Source organism: Leopardus geoffroyi, chromosome E3, assembly GCF_018350155.1.
Source record: "Leopardus geoffroyi isolate Oge1 chromosome E3, O.geoffroyi_Oge1_pat1.0, whole genome shotgun sequence".
NCBI classification, from domain to species: Eukaryota; Metazoa; Chordata; class Mammalia; order Carnivora; family Felidae; genus Leopardus; species Leopardus geoffroyi.
The window spans coordinates 5,074,620-5,100,868 of NC_059340.1; the positions used below are offsets into that span (position 1 = coordinate 5,074,620).

Here is a 26,249-nt window from a genome sequence, read left to right on the forward strand (position 1 = left end):
CAGGTAGTGTCATGGAATTGCTCGGTGGGAGAATAAACTCAGTACATCTGGTGTCAGAAGTGTTGTCAGTGTGGCCATTGTATGAGAGTAAAGGAGAAACACAGTAAAGGAGTGATATGGATTTCCCCTATTCACTGTTCATTTTTTTGGTCCTGGGAATGGCCCATACTTTCTTGTATGTTTGCATGCTTCTACTTTTTCATTAAAAATCGGATATGTTGGGTGCCTGAGTGGCTCAGTCGGTTAAGCGTCTGACTTTGGCTCAGGTCATGATCTCATGGTTTGTGAGTTCAAGCCCCATGTTGGGCTCTGGGCTGACAGCTCAGAGCCTGGAGCCCGCTTCAGATTCTGTGTCTCCCTCTGTCTGCCCATCCGCTGCTTGCACTCTGTCTCTCGCATTGTCTCAAAAATAAATAAACATTAAAATTTTTTTAAAAAATTGGATATGTTGAGTATTATTTTAAAAAAAAGAAAGAAAAGAAAGAACAAAAGGCTCCCTAGTTCCTTGCAGTTTGGCTCCGTGTTGGGGCATTCCTTCAACAATTAGCCAGGCTGTTTACAACTCTGCCTCAGCCTTCACATCCTGATTATGCAGAGTCTAATGACCAGCCAGCAGTGAAAGCTTATGATCTTCCCAGGTCTTTGCTGAGCATGCATCCTGCCCTGGCCATGCACATGGACTTCTAGGTTGCCCAGTATATGACAGAGTTTTTCAAAGCCCTTTTCCCCAAAGTTTCTCACTTGACAGCTTTTTCTCCCCAGCGTTGTCTTTTATCTCAACAGTTATTTTTTGCCCCGTTGGTGGCTTGTCCATTTGGTTTTCATTCTTTTCCAGTAACATCCTCTATGTAGCCATGGCCATCTTTCCACCCTGAGAGAGTTTTAGTTTTAGATTGGGAAGAACAAAGGCATGTCCCTTGTGTCAGTCCTTCAGGGGACCCACAGGCAAGTCAGAAAAGACCAACGGAATTCCTTCAGATCAAGGTCTCCTGAAATCCTGGACTAGATGTGCACATTGGGAATGCTGGCTGCCTTCAAGACTGTTGCTGTGGTCTTGGATGGGGTAAGGCGAAGTTAGGAGGCCAGAACTGAATCCAAGACTGCTTCAGTGGTCTTTCTCATGGTTAAGCATTTGCTTGGTGACTGTAAACCAGTGACTATCTTCCAGAGTTTTTATAAAGTTGATTCTGACAGTTTTTGCCAGGATTTTCAGTGTTATAGGGAGAGACAGCCCCTGGAGGTCTCTACTCTACCATTTTTCCTGACATCACTCTTAAGAGGTTTTTTTTAATGTCAATTTTTTGTTTGGGCATGATATATAAGTGGTGTTACATATGGAAAATATGAGAAACGTGGTCACTGGGGGTCTTCAGAGAGTTTGAGAAGCACTAATCCCCAGTCTCTTGGTTATTCTAATACTCCATTTCCCCCCACTTTCTTGGGAAAATGGTGAAAACTATATATCAAGGTGACTTTGCATTGTTCTGTCATCCACACAGATGTTGGAATTGAGAGCAATCAATTGAGGAGGAGGATGGACAAAACACAGTTGGAGACTGTGTCCTTCCCATGAACATAAGGAGATGACAAGGGAGTCAGAAGACAAAAGTAGACAAAAGAGCAGTGATGTATAATGGAATGAGCTTTCAAATGAAGGAGGCAAAACACAAAGAACCATATAACATCTCAAATTTAAAATAATTTATATCTACCAGGAACAAAGCCATAATGTGTGTTATTGCCATAATGATTAAATGTGGTTCTTGTGTTTTGGACCAATGAAGAAACACAAGAATAAAATAAGACGAGAGAGAGAGAGAGAGAGAGAGAGAGAATCAATATAATCAATAGAAGCCTGGTCAGAGTATAAAAGATTGGCTGATTAAAAAAGATACATATGTAAGCCAACTGTTCTCCATGAATTAATACGAACAACTTAGAGCATGTTATGAGCAGTGACTCTCATCACAGTAGCTGAAAACAAAATAGCAAATAATAAATAACAAATTGAAATAACTTACAGGATGTAAGTGAAGAACATGATCAAACATAACCAAGGGAGACTTGCTAAATGATGGGGTTCTAACTCAATATTGAACCGGTACCATGTGGTTGGATTATAGCTGTGATGAGACTGATTGCAAACGGATTCTTCCTGGAACATAATGCATTGCTTATAAACTAAATATTTAAGACCTGTTTAAGAAAATGTTTATTTATTTTGAGATACAGCAAGAGCAGGAGAGGGACAGAGAGAAGGGGAGAGAGAGAGTCCCAAGCAGGCTCCACACTGTCAATGCACAGCCTGATGTGGGGCTTGGACTCACGAACTGTGAGATCGTGACCTGAGCTGAAACCAAGTCAGATACTTAACTGACCGAGCCACTGATGTGCCCCAAATATATAATACCTTTTAATTGGGTTACAGGTGTAGTGTAATGAATTACAAGAGGATTCCTTCTGGAAGTTAGTGAGACTGTTGTAAATGTTGTCTAGGCAAGTAACACATTAAATTATGAGTACAGCTATGTACTCTGGCCTTCTCTTCCCTTTCCCTCAACAGCTCATTCTTCCATTCATTCATCAATTTTCCATTTGGGCGTGTCCCTTGAGCACGCAAGAGTGTGTATGATACAGAGAAAAATGAGGAGCCCAGAGATGTATTTGGGAAGGAAAGAAGTGGAATTTGCTTCAAAAAAGTAATATCTACAATAAAGTGTACTAAGGGCTCTCGGGGGTGGGTACAAGCACTAGGGAAGTACAGAGTGGGGGGCACTAACATAGGGAGATGACAGGAGAGCTGTGAGGGTGGTGCTCTGGGCTGAATTGTGTCCTCCCAAAATGTTGGTGCCCTAACTCCCACTGCCTAAGAATGGGATCTTGTTTGGAGACAGGGTCTTTATAGAAGTAATTGAGTTAAAAAAAAAATGATGTCCTTGGGGTGCCTGGGTGGCTCCGTCAGTTGCAGGCCCGACTCCATGCTGGGCATAGAGCCTGCTTGAGATTCTCTCTCTGTCCCTATCCCTGTACCCTTCCCCTCCTCTTTCTCTCTCTCAAAAACAAAAAAAAATCTAAAAAAAAAAAATGAGGTCCTTAAAGAGGGCCTTAATCCAATGACAGTGTCCTTATTAGAAAGGGAAATTTGGACCCAGACGCACACATGCAGGGAGAACACCATGTGAAAGTGAAGGCAGGGATTGGGGTGATGTTTTTAGAGGCCAAGGGAATGCCAGTGATGGCCAGCAGGCCACCAGAAGCCAGGAGAGGGGCATGGACTCAGACCCTCCCTCACAGTCACGGAGGAGCCAACCCTGTTCACACTCTAATCTTGGACTTCCAGCATCCAGAACTGGGAGAAGATTCATTTCTGCTGTTTAAGTGTCCCAGGCTGTGGTGATATGTTATGGCAGCCCTAGCAAACTAATAAAGGGAAGGAGGTAGTATGTTATGTACAAATGCAACAGGTCACATTTCATTACAGACCTAAAGAATAAGTAATAGAAAATCAGGAAGCATCTGGGTGGCTCAGTCGGCTGAGCATCTGACTTTGGCTCAGGTCATGACCTCACTGCTCGTTGAGTTTGAGCCCTGCGTCGGGCTCTGTGCTGACAGCTCACAGCTCAGAGCCTGGAGCCTGCTTCAGATTCTGTCTCTGTCTCTCTGCCCCTCCCCTGCTCACATTCTGTGTGTGTCTCTCTCTCAAATATAAATAAATATTGAAAAAAAAAAAAAAGAAAAAGAAAATCAGATGAGGCAGGGGCTGGGGCAGGGGAGTGTTCTGGGCAGAAGGAACCAGATTTGCACTTATTAATCTGTTTTTAAATTTTCTGTATCTTATGATGTCTTGACATTTTAACAGGCTTGCTGGCCAGCAGAGACTATCCCTCCCAGGCCTTAGCTAGCCAGTTCTTAGAGATAGCAAAGGGCTCCATCAATCAGTATAAACCAACCAATCCCAAGTATATAGACCCAGCCACCTCCATATTGAATGATCACATAGAAGCCAATATTTCCTTGCCCCTAAAATCATCCCAGGGCCAGGTACCAAGCCAACCCTATAGCCCAAAGCCTGCTGGAATGATTCCAACTAGCCAATCCTAAACCACTTACTCTAAATAGAGTGGAAACCCCAGTAAAAGTTCTGACTCAGGCTCTCCCCCTCACCCCTGTCTTCTGCCACCTGACCAAAACCTGGTGCTTCCCCTGTGGCCCTGCATGGTATGTGGTGACCCCCTCTCTGGAACCTGTGAGTAGAAGAGATTTCTTCCTTCCAAGTCTCAGGTTTTGTTTCCTCCTGTCGCTGCATGACTTACACCCAACATTCGTGTTCTTTGGTTTCAAGGACAGGTGCAGGGGTGGGGAGAGAACCGGGGAGAAGGAAAACATAAGGTCTAACTCACCTTGATGAATGACGAAGATACAAAATTAAACACTTGGAGAAGAAATCTTTCTGCCTAGATTCTAATGGCGAAAGGCCAATGAGGAGATGCTATCATCAGGATCAGAATATCTGGCTTGAGGGACATCAGCCAGTGGTGGCAAGAAGGATCAGCCTCCTAGGAGCAAAGACGAAGACATTGTTAGGAACAGTTATTAATACTAGCAAACAGTTGAGAGTTTCCTGTGCCCCAGGCACCTCTTCTATATGATTTGTTAACTCATTTACAACACGACTATGAAGTAGGTATAATTAGCATTTCCATTTTACAGATTAGAAGTTAATTACTTTGCTCATGATCTCACAATTAGTGTCAGGACATATATTCCTCAGCGTTGAACTGTGTGTGCACAGATTTACTGTAAGACTGAAAACGGGGGCTTGCGATGGGGATTTTCTTAGGTGGGCAGGACAGCATATGCAAAGGCTGAAATGAAAGACAGTGAGGGAAGAGAGAGCTCAGAGTGTAGATGATCTTAAAGAGTTGTTGCAGCAAATCCACATCTCTCTCTGGAAAATATCTCAGCTTAGTACAAATAAGGAGGACTACAGAGGTTTTGCTGTTACCAGAGTGGTTTCTCTGATCTCAACGTTGGCCATCAGTGTCTGTGGTGAGATAAAGTCTCCTGGACATAACTGCTTATGGGGTAATAAGGTAATAAATACATTAGAGCTAATAAAAGAATATATTAGTAGTATCACTATTGTGATATTATTGTATACCAGGTATATCTTCTATATAATCTATATGAACTACACATGCTAAGTCATTAATTATATTCAAAAACACTTTGAGGAAGGGAGAATTAGATGTCCCTTTTATAGGTACCAAAAAACTAAAAGGAATTGGCTTAAAAACAAATAAAACCACCAGGCAAATAAATGGGGTGGAGAGTAGTCAGAAAGGGAGTATCATGGGCAATACATCTCCCATCACTGCTGGGAGATCTGAAAATATTCTTCATCTGTGTCCTGTTATAGAAGCTCTGTATGTTAGTATTTAAAATGCAAGAATAAACAAGTTCTTGAAGTCAAATCATTTACTGAAAAAAGCAAGTTTTAGAACAATACATACAACATGTGGTAAGAATCCCAAAACTAAAGTCCAAACTATTATATGCTTTCTATGGGAACATGTCTGTGCATGTAAATGGATAGAAAAAGATTTGGGCAAACAGAAAGTGAAAAGCACTTAATTCTCCAAAGGGGGAAGATGGGACAGAGTCTAGTCAAATGGAACGTGACTCACACGGAATGTTTTATATATATTTTCCCAGACGGGTTTACCTATTCCTTGCGTAATGATATTAATAAACATTTTGTTTTGAGAAGGCATGTGTTTGACTCTAGAAAAGCGCACCCTTAAGGCATTAGTGAGCATAACAGAGAAAATGCTTTGAGGTAGTTATTAAAGATGATAAACAAAAGGGGCACCTTGGTGGCTGAGTGGGCTGGGCGTCCAACTCTTGAGTTTGGCTCAGGTCATGATCTCATGGTTTGTGGGGTCCAGCCCTGAGTCCCAAGTCGAACTCTGTGCTGACAGCACAGAGCCTGCTTGGGATTCTCTCTCCTCCTCTCTCTGCTCCTCCCCCACTCGGGCACTTGCATGCACACTCTCTCAGAATAAACATTAAAAAAAAAAGGTGATGTACAATAAAAAAAATTATTTCTGCACTGTAAAATTTGAGAGGTTGGTTCTAGGATTTCTGGCCAGCAAGTTTGATATGTTTGCTCTGGGAGGAGCTACTTTATACAGCTAGCAGTTATGAGTAGCTACTGAGTAATCTGAAGTTCCTTTTTATAAATATGTCCTTACACTTTCATGTTAAGAACTTATTGGAAGGAGTCATTCCAGACATTAAAATGTTTTAAGTGTTCATCTGAGCAATAAAATTGTTCATTTACACGTTTAATTGCAGGGTCCTCTTTATGAGTTTGCACACAAGTGAGAAAAAATGATGGGTCAGTTAGACAGCAGAATTCTTGCACTATTAGGTGAGGAGAGGAGAGGGATGTTAAGAAGATCTGAGAAAGGTGAGTAGGAAAGAACCAGGTGAAGTGGGGGCTGGGCAGGCAGTGTGGAACACAGGTGGAACAGCACAGGTCCGGCTGAGGGTTTGGAGGCCCAGTGGCTAACTCAGCTCAGAAAAATCTCCCAGAGTAAGCCCGGATAAAAAAAGAAGACCAAAGGAGAGACTACTCCTTGGACTCAGAGTTTCCCTGGTGGGGAGTTTGGTACTGTTAATAACCCTGTTTTACACTCAGGAAAATGAGGTAGGAGGTTAAGTAACTAGGTTAACACATCAGTACAAATCTAGCCTTGCCAGAGATCCCCAAATATTTCCTACTGTAGCCTAATGACTCCCCCAACAGCTCTGAATAAGCTGACTGAGAGACACCATGAAACAAAGTGAAAACAATGAAGAATAGACCTACTTCAAGGCAGAGGGTTCTCAAAGAACCAGAGAAAAAAGTGAGTCACAGACAATATGTAAAGTTGCACCTTGTGAGGCAATAAAAACACAAACCCTAAATAATATGTATTTTCTGTGGGGTTATGTGTATGTACAAATAAGCATAAAAATATAGAGGCATCTGGGTGGCTCAGTGGGTTAAGCCGCGGATTCTTGGTTTCTGTTCGGGTTGTGATCTCACAGTTCCTTGGATTGACCCTCGAGTTGGGCTCTGTGTTAACTGCACAGAGCTTACTTGGGATTCTCTCTCCCTCTCCCTCTGCCCCTCCCCTGCTGGCGTGCACTCTCTCTCAAAATAAACAAATAAACTTAAAAAATATATGTGTATATATACATATAAATATATTTGTACATCCTGGGGCGCCTGGCTTGCTCAACTGTGGAGTATGCAGCTCTGGGTTAGGGGTTGTGAGTTAGTGCCCCGTGTTGGGTGTAGCGATTACTTAAACATAAAAAAATCTTGGAATATCTACATACTGGAGTTACATAGACAGTATGTAAGCAAATATATTTATTGGGATTTGTGTGTATATAAATACAATCATATACCCGTTTTATATGTATAAAATTATCTATATTTTATGCATTTACATACATGCATATGTATCTATGTGTACACACACACACCCACGCATATATCCTTACATTATTACCTGGCGTTTATGTTTTACTGTCTTACAATATGGCATTTTACGTACTGATCCCCAACTTGTTTATATATGTGCGTTTGCTAATGAAATAAAAATCAGGACGCTCAATTTATAAATTGCTTACTTCAGGGGAGGGGAGAAAAACCGAGACTGGGTGTAATGGCCAGCTGGAACTCTAGACCTTCTCGAGGACCGCCAAGAGTGGCGGCCGGGAGCTCAGGTTGGGGACCCCCGGCGGTGGCAGGAACCCAGAGTCCATGCCCCTTGGGCCTCAACGCGAGACCAGCCCACCAGAGCGCCTGCGCGTGGGTTGCCCCTCTGCAGAACTAGCCCATCCTTATCTCCCAGGAGAGGCGAAGGGCGGAGTCTGCGGAAGGGCCCGCCCCCGCCAGCGGCGCGCGTGAGGCCGGGCGGGTCTTCCGCCTTACGTGGGGCTACTTCCGGATCCGGTGGCGAAAGGCGCGAGGTCCGAGTGAGGCGGCGCTGTGCTGGCGGGCTGGCGGGCTGGCGGGCTGGCTCTGGGCGGGCGGTGGTAGGAAGTAGCTCCCGGCCCCGGGGGAAAGGGCTGGGACCCCAGGCGTGTTGGCTAGGGGTCAAGTTGGCTATTCTTGTAGAGGGAACGGCTTGTGGACCAAGAGCAGGGTGTTGGAAGATGTGTGTGCAGCACACCTCAGTTAACCGTTGAACAGAAGCTGTAACCGTCAGAAAATCTTCTCACCTTAAAGCAGGAGAGTAAAGGATGTCAGAGGCAGACACTCCCAACAGGCTCAGAGTTACTCTGATTTGGAAGATGATACTTAGCGCACGGCAGCTAGAATCCAGTCTCCCAGGAGCCAAGACTAAAGGAGCAGACCTAATCAAAGAAAATAACGCTACTGGGTGATAAAGAGTTGGCCGAAAATATGTCAGTGGGTTTAGTTCTCACCGCGATCCCAGAAAGTTAGGTGGTAGCAGAATCTTCTTGACAAAGGAACTGGGGCACAGGTTAAATACTGTGTTTAAAATCACAGCTGGTAGCGGCAGAAGTCCCTGTAAACGTTGAAATGGATACAGATGTTGTTTTTCAAGTTGTCTGTATTATGGACATATTGGAGAGGCCTAATTCCCCTTCAGCTTGGGGGATGGCTCAATTAACCACGGACTATCCAGTTATGGAATACTGTTGTCCTAACGTGGGAAGTTCCCCCAGGACATATTTTGGAATGGAGAACAAAATGCACGTTGCAGAACAATATGTATTTCGTCATTGTTTTAGGCAAAACCAGTCCCTCAAAACAGTGCTGCTTTAGTGTGGTAGACATCAATGGTAAGTGAATAGAAGAAAAACTGAATAAGCTATACTAAACTGATACAGTGACCAGGGGAGGGAAGGGGGCAGGGATTTATGGGAGTTATGGTAAAAAAGAAGTTTATTCTCTCTCCTGGTTTTTGGACAGGGATGTAGTCAGAAAAACATGTATATTTTCCTTATATAATAGTTTTAAAGTGACTAAAAATTACTGTTTTTTAAATTTATTTATTTAGAAAGAGAGAGTGGGGGGAGAGGGGCAGAGGGAGAAAGAGAATCCCAAGCAGGCCCCACGCTCAGCGCAGAGCCAGACATGGGGCTCGACCCCATGACCCTAGGACCATGACCTGAGCTGATATCAAGAGTTGGGCGCTCAACCACCACTAAAAATTACGTTTTTTATCCTTTGAGCGCCCAGTCCATTATACATGGCATTTGAATAATTTGGGAGATAAAATGCACCATTAAAGGGTGAAGAATTGGGGGTTATGAGAATATGAATATAAAAATATTCTTGGGGAATCCCCAAAAAGGACATTGAAAGACATTTGAAACAGTGCAGTATTTCATTGTTTAGTCTCAAGGAGCTTACAAAACTTTATACCTGTTCTAGGTCGACATTACGTAGCTTATTGGATGGAAACCAAAAGCTGTTAATATCTGCTTTTTCAAATATGCATCCTGATATTTTTAGTTGAAATATATTTTAAAAGTTTATTTATTTGTTTTGAGAGAGAGAGAGGGTGCCATGAGGCTCTGCACTGTCATCCTGGAGCCCAATGTGGGGCTCGAACTCATGAACTGCAAGATCATGACCTGAGCTAAGTCATTGCTTAACAAGCTAAGCCACCTAGGCACCCTTCAGTTGAAATATTTTATAGCAGAACTTTATAAAATGGGGATTTTTTACTTACAAAGTTATTCATTTTAATATTATGAATGATGTGCTAAAATCTTATACATAACAGTTTCAGAAACCTTCTTTAAAAATTGTTAAAAAGAAAAAACCCATCTCTTGCACATTGCCCTGGGGCTGAGGCCCCCAAACCAAAAGACATAAGTCCCAGGATTGAAATGGGGTTTTCAATGGGAAATGGGATCCACTCTAATTGGCAATAGCCACTTGAAGTTGCCATTGAAAATATACCAGTTGACGTGAGGAATGTAAGAACCAATTTTGATTTGAAGATCCCTAGGTTACTCACTTTATTTGGGAAAGTAAAGAAGAAAGTAGAAATAGATGTAGTCACCTGAAAAGTCCCCTTTTCTTTGGGACTTCTGTCAAGTGGTTGGAAAGATCCCAGTAAGTTAGAGTTCTAATCCTGATGACGTCACAACCGTTGCTTGGTAGCAAACCAGCTCAACAATTTTTTTAAGATTTTATTTTTAAGTAATCTCTATACCCAACATGGGACTCAAACTCACAACCCTAAGATCAAGAGTCACATGTTCTATGACCGAGCCAGTCAGGCACCCCAGATAAACAGAATTTTCAAGAGGTGTTAGTTTAGGGCATTCCTCACCCTGATAAGATGCTAGAAGTCTAGTTTAGCATATGTATTCGTTGTTGCTGTGTAACAAATTATCCCCATGAAAACATACATTTTTCCCCACCATTTCTGAGGGTCAGGAATCTGAGAGCAGTGTAGTTTGGTAGTTCTGGCTCAGTCCTTTTTTGGGTCGCAGACAAGCAGTTGTCCTGGGCAGTAGTCATCTGCCATCTCAAGATGGCAGCATCCCAAGGCATCTGGCTTGCTCAGGTGGTGGAGCGTGCAACTCTTGATCTCGGGGTTGTGAGTTCGAATTCCATGTTGGGTATGGAGATTACTTAAAAATAAAGTCTTTAAGGGGCGCCTGGGTGGCTCAGTCAGTTAAGCATCTGACTCTTGATTTCAGCTTAGGTCATGATCTCACGGTTCGTGGGTGCGAGCCTTGCATCAGGCTCCTGTGGAGCCTTCTTGGGATCCTCTCCCTCTCTCTGTGAGCCTCCCCCTCTTTGGCCCCTCTACCCTCTCAAAATAAATAAGCAAAGTTTTTTTAAAAGTCTAGAAAAAAAAAAAAAAAGATGGCAGGGGCGCCTGGGTGGTTCAGTCGGTTAGGCGTCCAACTTTGGCTCAGGTCATGATCTCAAGTTTGTGGGTTCGAGCCCCGTGTTGGGCTCTGTGCTGTCAGTTCAGAGCCTGGAGCCTGCTTCAGATTCTGTGTCTCCCTCTCTGTCCTTCCCCCACTCACACTGTCTCTGTCTCTCAAAAAATGAATAAACGTTAAAAAATTAAAAAAAAAAAAAAAAAAAAAACAACGATGGCAGTATCCCATCTATTGGGGATGAAGAATCTGCTCCAAGTGCACTTCTGTGTTGCTGGAAGGCCTCAGTTCCTCATCAGTTGGGCCTCAGTATTATGGCTGGTCACAACATGCCAGCCTGTTTCCCCCAAGTGAGAGATGAAGGAGAGAGAGCAAGATGGAAGCCACAGTGTCTTTTAAGCTAATGAAGTTTCATATCAGCTATTCTCTGTGTGCTAGTGATCCTACAGACCGACCTTAGTACAATGTGAGAGGGAACTTGAAAAGAGTATGAAGACCAGGCAGCAGAGATCATTGGACGCCATCTTGAAGGGCAACTTCTATGGTGTGGGGCCGTTTTCCAAACTCTCACTCCCATTGATAATTACCAGATACCTACAGGGTGCCTAAAGCTATAATAGAAATAAAGGAATTAGAAACAATGTAGGAATTGGGAGAATACAACACTGGTACAATTTCCTTACCATCGGATGAATGAGTCCTCAGGGAAGAAGATAAAACGTATACGACCACAGTTTTACACAGCATACTAAACTCAGTATTAGTTACCTTGTATAATATTCTGAAATCTCTCTTTGTTGATCCATCCAGCTGGTTTTAATTACCCACTATATAAATGAGATATTTCTACGTTTTCCATCTTATTACTCCCAAACATGTATGGAAATGCCATTAAATTTTTACTATTGAGGTTTATAGTACCTGTGTTGGGTGACCATAATATGTAACATGATGATTAATAAAGGTAGTAGTGGAGGTTCCTCTGATGATCCTGATCCTCCTCCAATTGAGAGAACTGACTTTGAAGTTCATGTGGATATTGATGGGAAAGCTTCATTCACATTAGGGAGCTTGACACTGGGATTGGTAGAGGAGAGACTGGGTTGGCAATGTGTGCACACACCTACATACACAAGTGGACGAATACACACAGACACACACCTACACTACCCAAAAGAGGAAGTTCTACTCTGGAATGTCAACTGTTTTGTTCCATGGTTTCTGGAATTGTTTTTGTAGTTTGGATTAAATTGAAAGATGCACGTGACTCTAGTAGCAAAAAGCACTGATAGTCCATGGCATGACGTGGCAACAGAGATACACACAATATTGCCTTGCATTCTTGTAATCAACTTTGAGAAAACCCATCCTTGCCATGAAGAAGTTTCCATCTCTTTAGAGAGTTTGTCTTTGCTTCACTGTGAGGGAAAAGCCATAATGCACCTGCAGTATAGGTGGAGAAGGTGGATGAAGGGGCCAACTATGCAGCCAATGGCCAACAATTGTTAAGTCACTGAGATTTCTGTCCTCCTTCTTGTGTGACTCCATCACTGCTCTAGAGGCTGTAACCTCAAGAACAATTTCCACCTATGCTCTGGCACTCTCTCATGAATGCTTAAGTCATGGGTCTTACATTTCTGTTCATTCACCAGTGTCATCCCATAGTCTACTGTGAGAGTGGTCCAAGCAGAGACTGGCAAGGAAGGCTGGAGTAACTCTTGAAAGGCCTTGTAAGCCCTGCAGAGGAGTCTGAATTTTGTTCTAAATGCATTGGAAGGGCTGACCCATCATAAGACCCAACTGGCTCTCCTGCTTTCATCTTCAGTTAACTACTTTCATTTTGAGAAATATCTTTTGGCCTGGTACTGGGCCTTAGTAGAGACTGAATGCTTAGGTATGGGCCGTCACATTACCATGTAACCTAAGCTGCTTTTCATGAAATGGGTGTTACCTGACCCACTAAGCCACAAAGTTGGGTGTGTGCAGAAGCACTCCATCATCAAATGGAAGATCATGCCCAAGTAGGCCCTGAATGTACAGATTCCATGAAGAAATGGCTCGAATGCCCATGGCTTCCGCTTTTGCTATAATACCTTCTCTCTGCAAGCCTGCATGTATGGCTTCATGGGGGGAGTTCTCTATGACCAGAGCTTATACAGAGAGAGGGAAGACTTGGCTTTTGTTTATAGATGGTTCTGCACAATAGGAAAAGTGGACAGCTGCAGCACCTTGAATCTAGTTGAATCATAGTAACAGTTTTATAATATTCATTTGCATATGTAATATGTTTATTTCCCTATTGATGTAATAAATAAGGGAGTCCAAAAGGAATCCAGCCCCAGAGGAATCTCTTTTTGGGGTGACAAAAAGTGTTCTAAAATCAGATAGCGTTGGGGCACCTGGGTGGCTCAGTCCATTGAGAGTCTTACTCTTGATTTAGGCTCAGGCCATGATTTCACGGTTTGTGAGATTGAGCCCTGTGTATGGCTGTGTGCTGACAGCACAGGGCATTCTTGGGATTCTCCCTCTCCCTCTCTCCCTCTGCCCCTCCCCTGCTGGTGCTCTCTCTCTCTCTCAAAATAAATAAATAAATAAACAAACATTAAAAAAAATATCAGATAGGGGCGCCTGGGTGGCTCAGTCGGTTACAAGTCCGACTTCAGCTCAGGTCATGATCTTATAGCTCATGAGTTCGAGCCCCACATCGGGCTCTGTGCTGACAGTTCAGAGCCTGGAGCCTGCTTCCGATTCTGTGTCTCCCTCTCTCTGACCCTTTCATGCTTGTGCTCTGTCTCTCTCTCTCAAAAATAAATAAACATTAAAAAACATTTAAAAAATATATCAGATAGTGGTGATGGTGGCCCAACTCTGCGTATCTAAAAACCAGTAATTTGTACATTTGAAAATAATTTTAGAATGAGTTTTATGGTGTATAAATCATCTCAATAAAGCTGTCATAAAAACATAGATAGCAATGAAAGATGACGTGGGAAAAAAATCCTGGCCCCAGATACAGCAGGTTGTGTGGCCTTAGGTGAGGTATTTATTTGAAAAGCTCTCTTTGCCTCTATGTTTGCAACTATAAAATAGGATAATTACAGCACTTAGCTTGTAAATTTGTAATGAGGATTGAGTGAGTTAATATTTGTGAAAGCACAGAACAGGGTGAAGGAATGGAATTGACACAGTGCTCAGTAAACATTGCAATTATTATTATTATTTTAATGTTCATCTATTTTTGAGAGGGAGAGAGACAGAGGATGAGTGGGCAAGGAGTAGAGAGAGAGGGAGACACAGAATCTGAAGCAGACTCCAGGGTCTGAGCTGTCAGCACAGACCCCTACGCGGGGCTCGAACTCATGAACCATAAGATCATGACCTGCGCCGAAGTTGAATGCTTAACCGACTGAACCACCTAAGCGCCCCTGCAATTATTATTTTGTTACTACCATCAAAAAACCTCTGCGACCTATGCTGTGTTGTTTTCAATGCTCATGAGAAGACATGTAGACATACACATATATACGTATCCTTGGGCACATCTGGAAGTGTCTAAAGAAAACCTCAATGGAGATTAAATTACTGGATCTTGGGTATGCGTCATTTGACTTTACTCAATATCACTAAATAGCTCTTTAGTGATGTATGATAGCTCCTTTTCCTCCACATCCCCAACCACACTTGGTATGAAAGACTAATTTTGCAAAAATGATACTTTGAAATGATATTTCATTGTTTAATTTGCCTTTACCTGCCCCTGGTGAAAGTTGTGTGTCTTTTTCTATGTTTATTGGCAATTTGGGTTCCTGTCCAGTTAATTGCATATTTAATATTGCATGTTCATATGCTATATCATGTTTCTATTTTTTAATTTATAGGCAGCCCAGATATATTCTGAACACGGAATAAAGGTTGACCCTCATGTTTTAGATATGGACAAATGGGTGGATTGTGTGCTACCTAAATGAATGAAGAGAGGTAGTGGGAAACAAATTTTAGGAGAAATATCAAGAGTTTGCTTTCAGAATTTGAGATGCTTTTGAGTCATCCAAGAGAAAAAGTCTGTGCTGCAGAGATACATTTGGGAGTTGTCAGCCCACAGATAGTATGCAAAGTGATAGCAATGCATGTGGTTATCTCCTGAGAGAATGTGGGGTGACATGACAAGAGCAGAATTATGCTTTTGGAGGGGGAGAGTCCAGGAACTGATACTGAGATCGAGGGCTAGTAAGATAGAGAAAAACTCGAATTTTTCTAGAAAAACTAGATATCAAGGAAGATAAGAGAGGAATGTGCTCCTGCCTAACCCCCCATTTTTGTAATGGCTGCATCAGGTTTCATTGCAAGGGTATACCACAACTGCTCTTCTTCTTGGAATTTGGATTTATTCCAGTGCTTTTCTATTATAAACCACACTTTGATGAACACTCTTATAGATTTATCTTTTTTCACCACTCTGATTATTTCCTTTGTATATACTCCTGCATGTAGGTTTAAGAGTATGCCTATTTAAAACTTTTCACTGTAAGTTGAACATGGTCTTCTAGAAATGTTGCTTTCATTTATATTCCTACCTGAATGGGTTTGCTGTTTTCTCCATTCTGGTGGTGGTGGAAAGTGGCAAGAACTCATTATTGCATACCAACTTTTTGATTGGTTGTAAAGTGTGCCATTGTAAGTGACTCAGTCAATTACACTGTCTTCTAGTCTATAACTAGTGTTGCGATTATTAAAGTTTAGCTGGATCATTTTGCTCATTTTTAACCTGTTCCTTAGAATAAATTTCTGAAAGCAGAATTGGTGAGTCTAAAGTATTTGTATTTTTAAATTTGTGGATACATGTAGATAAATCAACAGGGCATGGAAAGAGGCATCCCTAATCTTTGGTGGGAGTTATTTGGAGAACCATATCCAAATTGCTTCTATCAGGTTGAATGCATCCTGTATCTGTATGACTTTGTAAGAAAACTGTGCTCAAAATTCTTAAGCAATACCACTTTTACACATTGCACTGGGGTTGAGACTCAAAATCTGAAAGGCGTTTTATTCCAACTGCATAATCTGATCTGAGAGCCAAAACCAAAAATTATTTCCAGCAGCATTGTGTTGGCAACCAAGTCATCAGAGACATCTCCAGAGGGCAGAGGATTTTTGAAGCTAAAAGCTTCAAATCACAGTCAATGCAGTGTGGCCATGGGATCACTTGGAAAAGGCAGCCTCAGGTTTGAAAGTATTTCCGTTGAAAGTTCAGTCTCAAAAGCAGCGAAATTTTTGCTAGGTTGGATTCAGTTTGGCATTTCCCTTTTTTGTTGTTGGTCTAACGGTTGACCAAAATAGGTTCAGTTCTTGTTGAGATAGGTCTTGTAGATGCTTTTGATTTTTTTTTTTAAACACATGACAAATAGTATTGCATCCGCATTAAGTATGTATTTGGATTAGAATCTGCAGACACAGGATTCTTACACTAGCATCCGAGTCTTGGCGTGAGATGTCAACACCCTGACTTGTGTGCGGGTACTAAGGTCTCCAGGGCGGCGGGGAACACAGGTAGAGGACCCCCGGCGTAGCGAGAATCCAGCGCCCACATCCTACAGACCTCCGCGCGAGGACCAGCCCACTAGAGCGCCTGCGCCGGACCAGCCCATCCTTTCCCCCAGGAAAAGGGGAAGGGCGGAGCCTGAGGTAGGGCCCGCCCGCGCTGGCGGCGCGCGGGAGGCCGGGGCGGGTCTTCCGTCTTGCGAGGGGCTACTTCCGGATCCGGTGGCGGGGGCTGGTGCGGAGCGAGGCGGTGTGGTGCTAGCTGGCTGGCGGGCGGGCTGGGCAGCTGCCCGCGCGCTGCGGGCGATGCTGGGAGGCGGCTCCGGGGCCCGGGAGCGCGAGGCGGAGGGCGACGGGGCGGAGGCTGTTCCTGCGCCGCCTGCCATTGAGTTCCCGGCCGACGGCTCGGACCCCAAGTATGATGGTGAGAGACCCGGAATGCTGCGGCGGCCCTCTTCTTGCACCCATCCACCTTCATTCCCGAGCGGGCAGGGCTGCTGCGAGCAGCCCCGAGCTTCGCCGCAGCCCTGGGGCGAATTCGGCTGGACCCCGGCCCAGCGACGGGGGGCGGCGGGCGGGCGGCATGGGTAAGGTAAACATTTATTGAAACGAGCGTCCGCGACCCACTGGTTTGTTTACGTTTCTGTTCCGTGGTTTCCTCTTTGCGGACTCGAAGTCCTTGGTCAGGCTTCGCTCAGGCTGCTTTCCAGCTCTCGAGCCCTGTGGTTTGGTCAGACGTTGAGAGTGAGCTTTGTAAACTACTAGACGGAGATTTTGCGGAACTTACACGCTTAACAGTTTGGGTTAAGCGTTTTAATTTGTAGTTTCTTACTGATAGGGGAGCTGAAGACTTATAGTGGGGCCGTATGGAAATCACCCTTTTCTGTTTAAAGAAAAACAATGCCTCAAGGTTTTTGGGGGGTGAAGGACCTTTGGTTACTAGGAGATACAGGGTTAAGCCAGGCAAGTTCTGTTATAGTGAGAGGTACTTAAAACATTGACTCTAACCACTTCAAAGTATCCACTATTTTATTGAAAGTTCTTAGGGTCTTTAATTACTACCAGTTGTTTTGGCAGTTTTTAAAATTAAATTGTGCTATCAGGAATGAATACATTGATTCAGGGAGGTTTTTAGTTTACGGTAGTTAGGATGATTACAGGGAATACATGCTCAGTTTAAGCATGAAGCAAGTATTAACATGTTGCAGTGGATTTGAAGGTGCAAGTCAAGTTGAAAAGATTCATTTGTTTCTAAAGTCCTTCGAACTTCACCCAAATACTGTCTATAATTCTTGACCCTAATGGGAGACAAAAGCAGACTGCGGTGGTAATTTTAGTAGGTCCTTGACAGAATAGTTTTAAGAGAACTATTTTTTAATGAACCGATTTTTTCACATGAAACCTGGCCTACTAAGGCAGCACAATATTAGGGGAAGTGTTATGTCAGAGGAAAAGTCCCAGCTGTAAACATGCAAGTCTGTGTTATCTGTAACATTGTGATAAGGTTTTCTGCAAAGGAGAGATTATTTTTGAAGGGAGTGATCTTAGATAAGCTTTGGAAAACTTCTACTAGGTTACTAACAGTACTGTTGTGTTTACATATTGCCTTTTCTTCCAAAGAGGCCCAGAATATCCAGACATCATTTATCATTTTACGTGAAAAGTAAGGTCTATGGAAAATAGTTTCATTTTTTAGTAGACTTAGAAACAGAACTGTTACAGAATTTCTTGAAGGTCATCTATATGATGTGAGGTGGTCACTCTGCCAGTTGATGGTAGAGTCAGAAAATTCAGAACCTAGATGTAACTCTATAACCCGTGTTCTTCAGCCGTCTGTTATGTGGGGACCAACTTTGATCAGTTACTGCATGCCCCCCCCCTCCCCTGCCCCAGCATGCCCTAGAAGGAGAGCAACAGTAAGCCCATTGTCAGACTCACTGGTTTTCTTCTTTCATCTGACACAAGTTTTCCAGAATTTTTGGCTCAGATTAATCCTCCAGGTTCCTCCTTCATTTAATAATGGACCATTTATTAAGATCATACTTGTCTGAGGAGCCTGAAGTAGGTGATCCTTTTTTCTGTTTGTCTACTCACCTCCTACTTGGCAGAATTCTAGAACTCTAATTCACCTAGGAGCTCATACTATTTCTTATTCTTTTTTATAAGAGGACCCGACCTCATCTTTCCTATTACCCACTTAGATCTTCCTCTTCTACTTAACCAGGATTGAAGCGGGAAGCATTCAGCGTCAGCCTTCATTGCCTTTCAGTTTTACTCCTTCCTGCGTCTGAGTATTTGTCCGCTGGTCTTTTTTATAGTTGCTATTTTCTTGATTTAGTTCATTTGACTCTACTGATCAGTCATTTTTTTTGTTTTGCTTTTTTCTTTTTTTTTTTCAACTTTTTTTTTATTTATTTTTGGGACAGAGAGAGACAGGGCATGAACGGGGGAGGGGCAGAGAGAGAGGGAGACACAGAATTGGAAACAGGCTCCAGGCTCTGAGCCATCAGCCCAGAGCCCGACGCGGGGCTCGAACTCATGGACCGCGAGATCGTGACCTGGCTGAAGTGGGACGCTTAACCGACTGCGCCACCCAGGCGCCCCTGTTTTGCTTTTTTCTTATTAAAAAGTAGAACTTGGGGCACCTGGGTGGCTCCGTTGGTTGAGCGTCTGACTTTGGCTCAGGTCGTGATCTTGTGGTTCATGAGTTTGAGCCCCGCGTAGGGGTCTGTGCTGACAGCTCAGAGCTTGGATCCTGCTTTGGATTCTGTGTCTACTCCCTCTCTGCCCCTCCCCCGCTCACATTCTCTCTCTGTCTCTCAAAAATGAATAAATGTTAAAAAAAAAAAAAAAAGTAGAATTTAATTATTGTAGAAAATAGGAAAGTATGAGTATAGAGAAGCAGAAAACTCTCCTAACCATCATTTCACCATTGTTGACAATTTGGTATATTAAAAAAAATTTTTTTTTTCACATTACAGTGTGTTTTAAAATTATAGAAAAACCTAAAGAAGAAAATTTAAAAACCACAATCTGATCACCCAGAGACTACTGTTTACATTTTGGCAAAGCTAGAGACAATTTATTCGATGACTTACATTTAAAACTATTGTTGGTCGGCACCTGGGTGGCTCAGTTGGTTTATTGTCCGACTCCTGATTTCGGCTCAGGTCATGATCTCAAGGTTCGTGGGATTGAGCCCTGTCAGGCTCTGCGCTGAGCACGGAGCCTACCTAAGATTTCTCTCCCTCTGCCCCTCTCTTGTGTGCATGCGCTGTCTCTCTCTCTCTCAAAAATTATTGTCAAAGATCTGGGGCGCCTGGGTGGCGCAGTCGGTTAAGCGTCCGACTTCAGCCAGGTCACGATCTCGCGGTCTCGCGGTCCGTGAGTTCGAGCCCCGCGTCGGGCTCTGGGCTGATGGCTCAGAGCCTGGAGCCTGTTTCCGATTCTGTGTCTCCCTCTCTCTCTGCCCCTCCCCCGTTCATGCTCTGTCTCTCTCTGTCCCAAAAATAAATAAACGTTGAAAAAAAAAAATTAAAAAAAATTATTGTCAAAGATCTCATGAACGGGTTAAAGATTTCTGAGTTTGTCCAAATAGATAAACATTTAGAGAAATAATTCAAAAAAATTTAAGGAAATCAAGGAAAAAGGAGAAAGTCATCTGTACTCTCATCCCAGAGAACTCACTGCTAACAATTTAGTGTGTTCGTTTGCAAATATTAATGAGGGCTGCTGTAAGCCAGGTGGATTCCTAGATACTAAGATCCTAGATACTAAGGATCAAACAGGCAGACTAAAACAGCGTGTTCACTGTAATTTCATTTCTTGTACAAATTCTATTGATGTATGGTTGAAAACAGAAGGGGCAGAGATTTTGTCTGTTTTGTTCTTTCTGTTGTATATATATATTTATATAGCTATGAAATAAATGCATTTTTATTTTTTTTAATTTTTAATGTTTATTTCTGAGAGACAGAGCATGACTGGGGAGGGGCAGAGAGAGAGGGACACACAGAATCCAAAGTGGGCTCCAGGCTCTGAGCTGTCAGCACAGAGCCCGATGTGAGGCTCGAACTCACAAACTGTGAGATCGTGACCTGAGCCGAAGTCTGTCGCTCAACCGACTGAGCCACCCAGGCGCCCCGAAATAAATGCATTTTTAAATTATGATCATAGTACGGTAAACCTTTTACATTCTGCTTTTTATCTTTTTTTTTTTTTTTTTTTTAATGCTTATTTCTTAGAGCAGGGAAAGGGCAGAGAGTGGGAGGGAGAGAATCCCAAGCAGGCTCCTTGCTGTCAGCACGGAGCCCGACTCTGGGTGCGATCTCACCAACCGTGACATCATGACCTGAGCCGAAATCAAGAGTCAGACGCTTAATCGACTGACCCACCCAGGCGCCCGCAAAAGTCTTTATTGATACCTGATTATTTCCTTAGACTACATGTACAGAAGTAGGATTTGTTGGGTTAAAGAAATAGGTTAAAAAAAAAAAGTTTTGATACATTTTGATAAAATGATGACCAGAGAGGTTGTGTTGGTTCCTATGGAGCTATCTTGTCTCATCTTCATTAGTATTAGTGTTTTATAGCTTGCTCCTTTGACTGGATAATGGACTAATCATGATTATCTTTTTATACACCATCGTTTCCAACAGCTGCATAATATTGTTATATATATATAACTTACCTAGCAAGTTTTCAGTATTCTAAGCAGTGGTATGCTAAACATCTTGTATATTTGTTGTGCCTTGTTTACTTATTTTTTTGGTAGATATTTCCAAAAACTAGAAGCGCGAGGCCAAATGTTTGCACATTTTGAGTTCTGTATTTATTGCTAGAAGTTGCAAGCACTTTTACCCCTTTGTGATTGAAAGTGTTTGCTTCTCTGTAACCATAACAATACCATGCTTTAAGTTTTTTTTAATGTTTATTTTTGAGAGAGAGAGCGAGCGAGCGAGGGAGCACAAGTGGGGGAGGGACAGAGAGAGAGTGAGACACAGAATCTGAAGCAGGCTTCCAGGTCTGAGCTGTCAGCACAGAGCCTGATGCAGGGCTCGAACTCACCAACTGCGAGATCATGACCTGAGCCGAAGTTGGACGCTTAACCGACTGAGCCGCCCAGGCGCCTCTTCAGACTTTGAAAATAGTTACCAATCTGAGGGCAAATTCTGGTACCATAGTCATTTTAATATGTATGTCATTAGTTACTAGTTAGCTTAAACCTATTTGAATTTTATCCGTGCTTCATTTTCTTACTAGCTTATAAGAGCTTTATATAAATTTATTATCTTTTCTTTTTCTTGTCATCTATAGTACAGATCTGTGTATTGTATCTGAATGGGTGATTCAAGTTTTAACTTTAAGATGTCTTTACATAGAGAAGTTTTTACATGGGCACATTTTTCATTCTTTCCCCGCCCCCATACTTGGTTAAGTTTTCTTTTAAAACAAATAGCACGTCTGTCTATGCCGCAGGTGTTCTTTTGGTCTCCTTACAAGTCAGAGAGGAGATTGGTGATGAAGTCTGGACTTGGAAACTGACTTCTCGAGGACCTTAATAGATTATAGAGGAGGGTGGAATAGAATATTTGAAATGGGGAGGATTTTTAGCAGGTGTAGGATGTATGGTCTCTTTCTGCAGGGCATTTCCAATTGAATGGGTCCACAGCTCTTGAGGGTTTGAGAGGTCTCATCTTTTCTCTAACGGCCCCTCTTAGAGTTTTCACTCCCATTAACGCCTCCATCCTCCTTTTCCTGGTGTTGTATAGTTGGTCAGTCCATTTCTTTCCTGACATTTCTGGGACCTGTTCTTTCCTCCATGTTTTTTCTTTCATTTACTCCTTTACTGGGCTCTTGACTGTTGCACACCCCTTCCTGTCTACATATTGCGTGTTTCCAGAGCAGTTTCCTCAAACATTTTTCCTTCTGACTGCTTTTGGCCTGTCCAGTAACATATCAAATAAAGAGTAAGTGAGAACTTACAACCCTCAACTTCAAGTGCCAACTCGTTCATCTGCTTGGTCTTGTGTAGTGGAAAGAGGATGGGCTTTGGGCCCCTGGGTGGCTCAGTTGGTTGAGCGTCCGACTCTTGGTTTCAGCTCAAGGTCATGATCTCACAGTTGGTGAATTCGAGCTCCGTGTTGGGCTCTGCGCTGAGACCATGGAGCCTGCTTGGGATTTTCTCTCTCTTTCTCTCTCTCTCTCTCTCTCTCTCGCTCTCTCTCTCTCTCTCTCTGCCCCTCACCTTCTCACTCGCTATCTCTCAAAATAAATGAACTTTAAAAAAAAAGGGAAAGAGGATGGGCTTGGGAGTTATTCTGACCTGTCTGCTTATAAGTTCCTTAATCTCTGAGATCTGTAAAGTGAGAACGGTAACACTTCCCTCCCACTGTTTTGTGAGGATTGAATGAGCTTGTGCACATGAAACACCTGGTGTAGACGTAGTGCATGCCCCAGGTGGTTTCCGTCCTTTCTCCCTTGCCCTCTTTCTGCTGCCAAACTCCCTTCTTTATGCCTAGGCCTCGGCTGTCCTCTCGAAGGAAAGAAGCCATCTCGTTCCCTCTTGTTTGCTTGAGTGTTGAGTTATTCACCTACCTGGTTCTGCCTTTGCACACCTCATTACTACCAAACTCCCCACGCCCCGCCCCCCACCCCCAACCCCCCAATGGCATCCTTCTGCTAGTCTTCCAACTTCCAGAATTCAACTCCAAACTCAGTTCCGGTAAGTCTGTCTTGATTAACCCCACTGGGCATAACTATTGTTTTGTGTTTTATTTCCTTAAATGTAAATAGTTTGTGTTGCATTAATTAGATTCTGCTGTTTTGTCATTATGAGATATGTGTACTGTTAACATTTTTTCCTCTTTTAATTTTTAGAATCTGATGTCCCAGCAGAACTCCAAGTGTTAAAAGGACCCCTACAACAGCCGACTTTCCCTTTTGCGGTTGCAAACCAACTGTTGCTTGTTTCTTTGCTGGAACACTTGAGCCATGTGCATGAACCAGACCCTCTTCGTTCAAGACAGGTGTTTAAATGTTAGTAAATCTTGCTAAATAAGCCTTGCAGAAATACTATGTTGTTTGATGTTGTGGGTCTGAGAAGCAGCTGGTATATAAACATTTGAAATAGGTATTAATAGTTTCTATTTCTTGAATGTATTTTATATTCTTCTTTGGGTAATTGCTAATGAATATTGTCATTGAGGAGCCCAAAAGATTAATAACCATATGATCGTGTGTATTTAAACAAATGAAAGATAGTTTTTTTGTTTCTATAACATGTTCCTTCATATAATTTTTGAAGATCTGTCATGGTTTGGTTGGTGAGCAGGTAAACGAAAATCACAGCTACTCATTCTGACGTAGTTCTTTAATCCTTATTTTTTTATTTTTTTTTTTCAACGTTTATTTATTTTTGGGACAGAGAGAGACAGAGCGTGAACGGGGGAGGGGCAGAGAGAGAGGGAGACACAGAATCGGAAACAGGCTCCAGGCTGTGAGCCATCAGCCCAGAGCCTGACGCGGGGCTCGAACTCCCGGATCGCGAGATCGTGACCTGGCTGAAGTCGGACGCTTAACCGACTGTGCCACCCAGGCGCCCCTCATTCTGACGTAGTTCTTAACCAGAGCCCTGGAAGAGCTGCATGCTGTGTTGTTGAACAGGAAACTGTTTTCCTCTAGGTGCTGGATACTTCTGACACCCAGTGTGTGGGTATTTTCCCGTGCTGACCAGTTCTCTGAAACCAGCTGGGTGTCCTACAATTCAATTCAGTTCTGATACTACTTGAAGTTATTGTCAGTTCCCGCAGGTTAAGGTCTCAGTCCCAGACTGCCTTCATTTCGGATGCCAGTTGGCAAGTAGTGGGCCCCCAGTGTCCTCAGGTTACCCGTACTTGTGTCCAACTTGGCTATAAATTGTTCACTATAAAGGGTCGACCTCTCAGGTTTGATAATTTGCTATAATGGCTCACAGTAGTCGGGGAGACACTTCTGCTTACTGGTTTATTATACAGTAGAGGGTATGATAACAATACAGGTGAACAGCCAGATGAAGAGGCACATAGGATGAGGACCAGTAGGATCCAGCGTATGGGAGCTTCTTTCTCCATGGAGATGGGGTGCATCACTCTGCTGGTAGGTGGATGTGTTCACCCAGAAGCTCCCTGGATCCTGTACCTGAGGGGTTTTTATGGAGGCTTCATCATGATGGCATGATCAGTGAACTCAGTCTCCTGCTCTTCTCTCCCTGGAGAATGGAGCTGAAAGTTCCAAGCTTCTAATCATGGCTTGGTCTTTGTGGTGACCATTCCCCATTGGAAGCTGTCTGGGGGACCCTCAGTCGTCTCATCAGCGTAACAAAGACACTCATCACTCTGGAGTTTCCAAGGGTGTTAGAAGCTCTTGTGTCAGGAACTGAGGTCGAAGACCAAATATTAGAACAAAAGATGCTCCTCGCCCCCTCAGCACTTGGCAAATCACAAGAATTTTAGGAGCTGTGTGAATTTTAGGAGATAAGACCAAGCATGTTTCTTATTATACCACAGTGGTTGAAATGTTTATTTTTATTGCTGCCATAGGTTATATGTATGAGAAACTTGAGCCCCCCCCAAAAAAAAAAAAAAATAAAAATAAAAAAAGGAACTTGAGCTCAGAAGTGAGCAGAATTACGGGTTATGATGTTTCTGGTCCAGCTCACTGAGAGCATTGTGGCCTCTTTAATAGCTCCAACCAGCCACAGATTCTGAGGATCTTTTCTACCGAAAAAGTCTAAGTCTTGTTTAGTGTTAGGAATCCTCAGACTTACAGATACCTTTATGCCGTCTTAGAACGGAATGTTCTTAGTTAAAGGCAGATTATTATTTTGATGAGCTCGGTGGGACATGAAAAATGTACGCATGTACACTTATTTTTTTGAATGAGTGGTGGGGAGGTGGGTTGTACAAAAGCACGTGTTCTGTAGGCTCCGGAACATTGGTAGCTGGGGATTATTGTATTGAGCTCATTGAATAGAAAAGCAGGTTATAACCACCTTTAAGTAGTAATATTCTTCCTAATTAAAGCAAATCTGAATCTTGCTGATTTTAAGATATTTTTGAATTCCTTTTTAGGTGACTGAACTTTTATTTTTATTTATTATTTATTTATATATTTTTTAAATGTTTATTTTTGAGACAGAGACAGAGCATGAGTGGGGGAGGGGTAGAGAGAGAGAGAGAGAGAGAGAGAGGGAGACACAGGATCCGAAGCAGGCTCCAGGCTCCGAGCCGTCAGCACAGAGCCTGATGTGGGGCTTGAACTCACAAACCGTGAGATCATGACCTGAGCCGAAGTCGGACACTTAACCGACTGAGCCACCCAGGCACCCTCACTTCCCCTGGTGACTGAACTTTTAAATAAAATATATTTAAAATGTTTTTGATGTTATTCAGTTAGTTAATAATCTAATGAAATTACCCATATAGAAAGAATATTCTCTATGGGGTGTGTGTGTGTGTGTGTGTGTTTATGAAAAAATAAAAGCCAAGCACTTCTGTAGAAACTTCTTTTTCTGAGGAGCCTGGTATTGTGACTTCAGACTTGACTTTCCCCCTGGTATTTGGTCTTGATGCCCATGTGCTCTTTGTGGGTTAGAGAGGGTCCATAATTGAGAACAGCTTTTGTTCTAATAACGTTTTCACTTTGCCTCTGTTCGGACCTCATTGCCTGTCAGCAAAAGGAGATGTGATGTATTTGAATGTCAGAAGACTAGTAAATTTACATTTTTTTCTTGCCTT

General features: G+C 42.9%; 1 protein-coding gene across 3 annotated transcripts in view; it reads left to right on the plus strand.

The window, feature by feature from the left end:
- Nucleotides 1-16,654: 16,654 nt before the first annotated feature.
- EIF2AK1 (eukaryotic translation initiation factor 2 alpha kinase 1) overlaps nt 16,655-26,249 on the plus strand; it is a 32,372-nt gene continuing 22,777 nt past the window's right edge. Inside the window, exons 1-2 of one of the 3 annotated variants that reach the window (XM_045461023.1) lie at nt 16,655-16,897; nt 23,353-23,511. In XM_045461023.1, the coding sequence (XP_045316979.1) occupies nt 16,780-16,897; nt 23,353-23,511 (277 nt within the window). In that variant the 5' untranslated portion in view covers nt 16,655-16,779. Of the gene's footprint in view, nt 16,898-23,352; nt 23,512-26,249 lie in introns of those variants that run through there. The other 2 variants (XM_045461025.1, XM_045461024.1) reach the window with 2 other exon arrangements.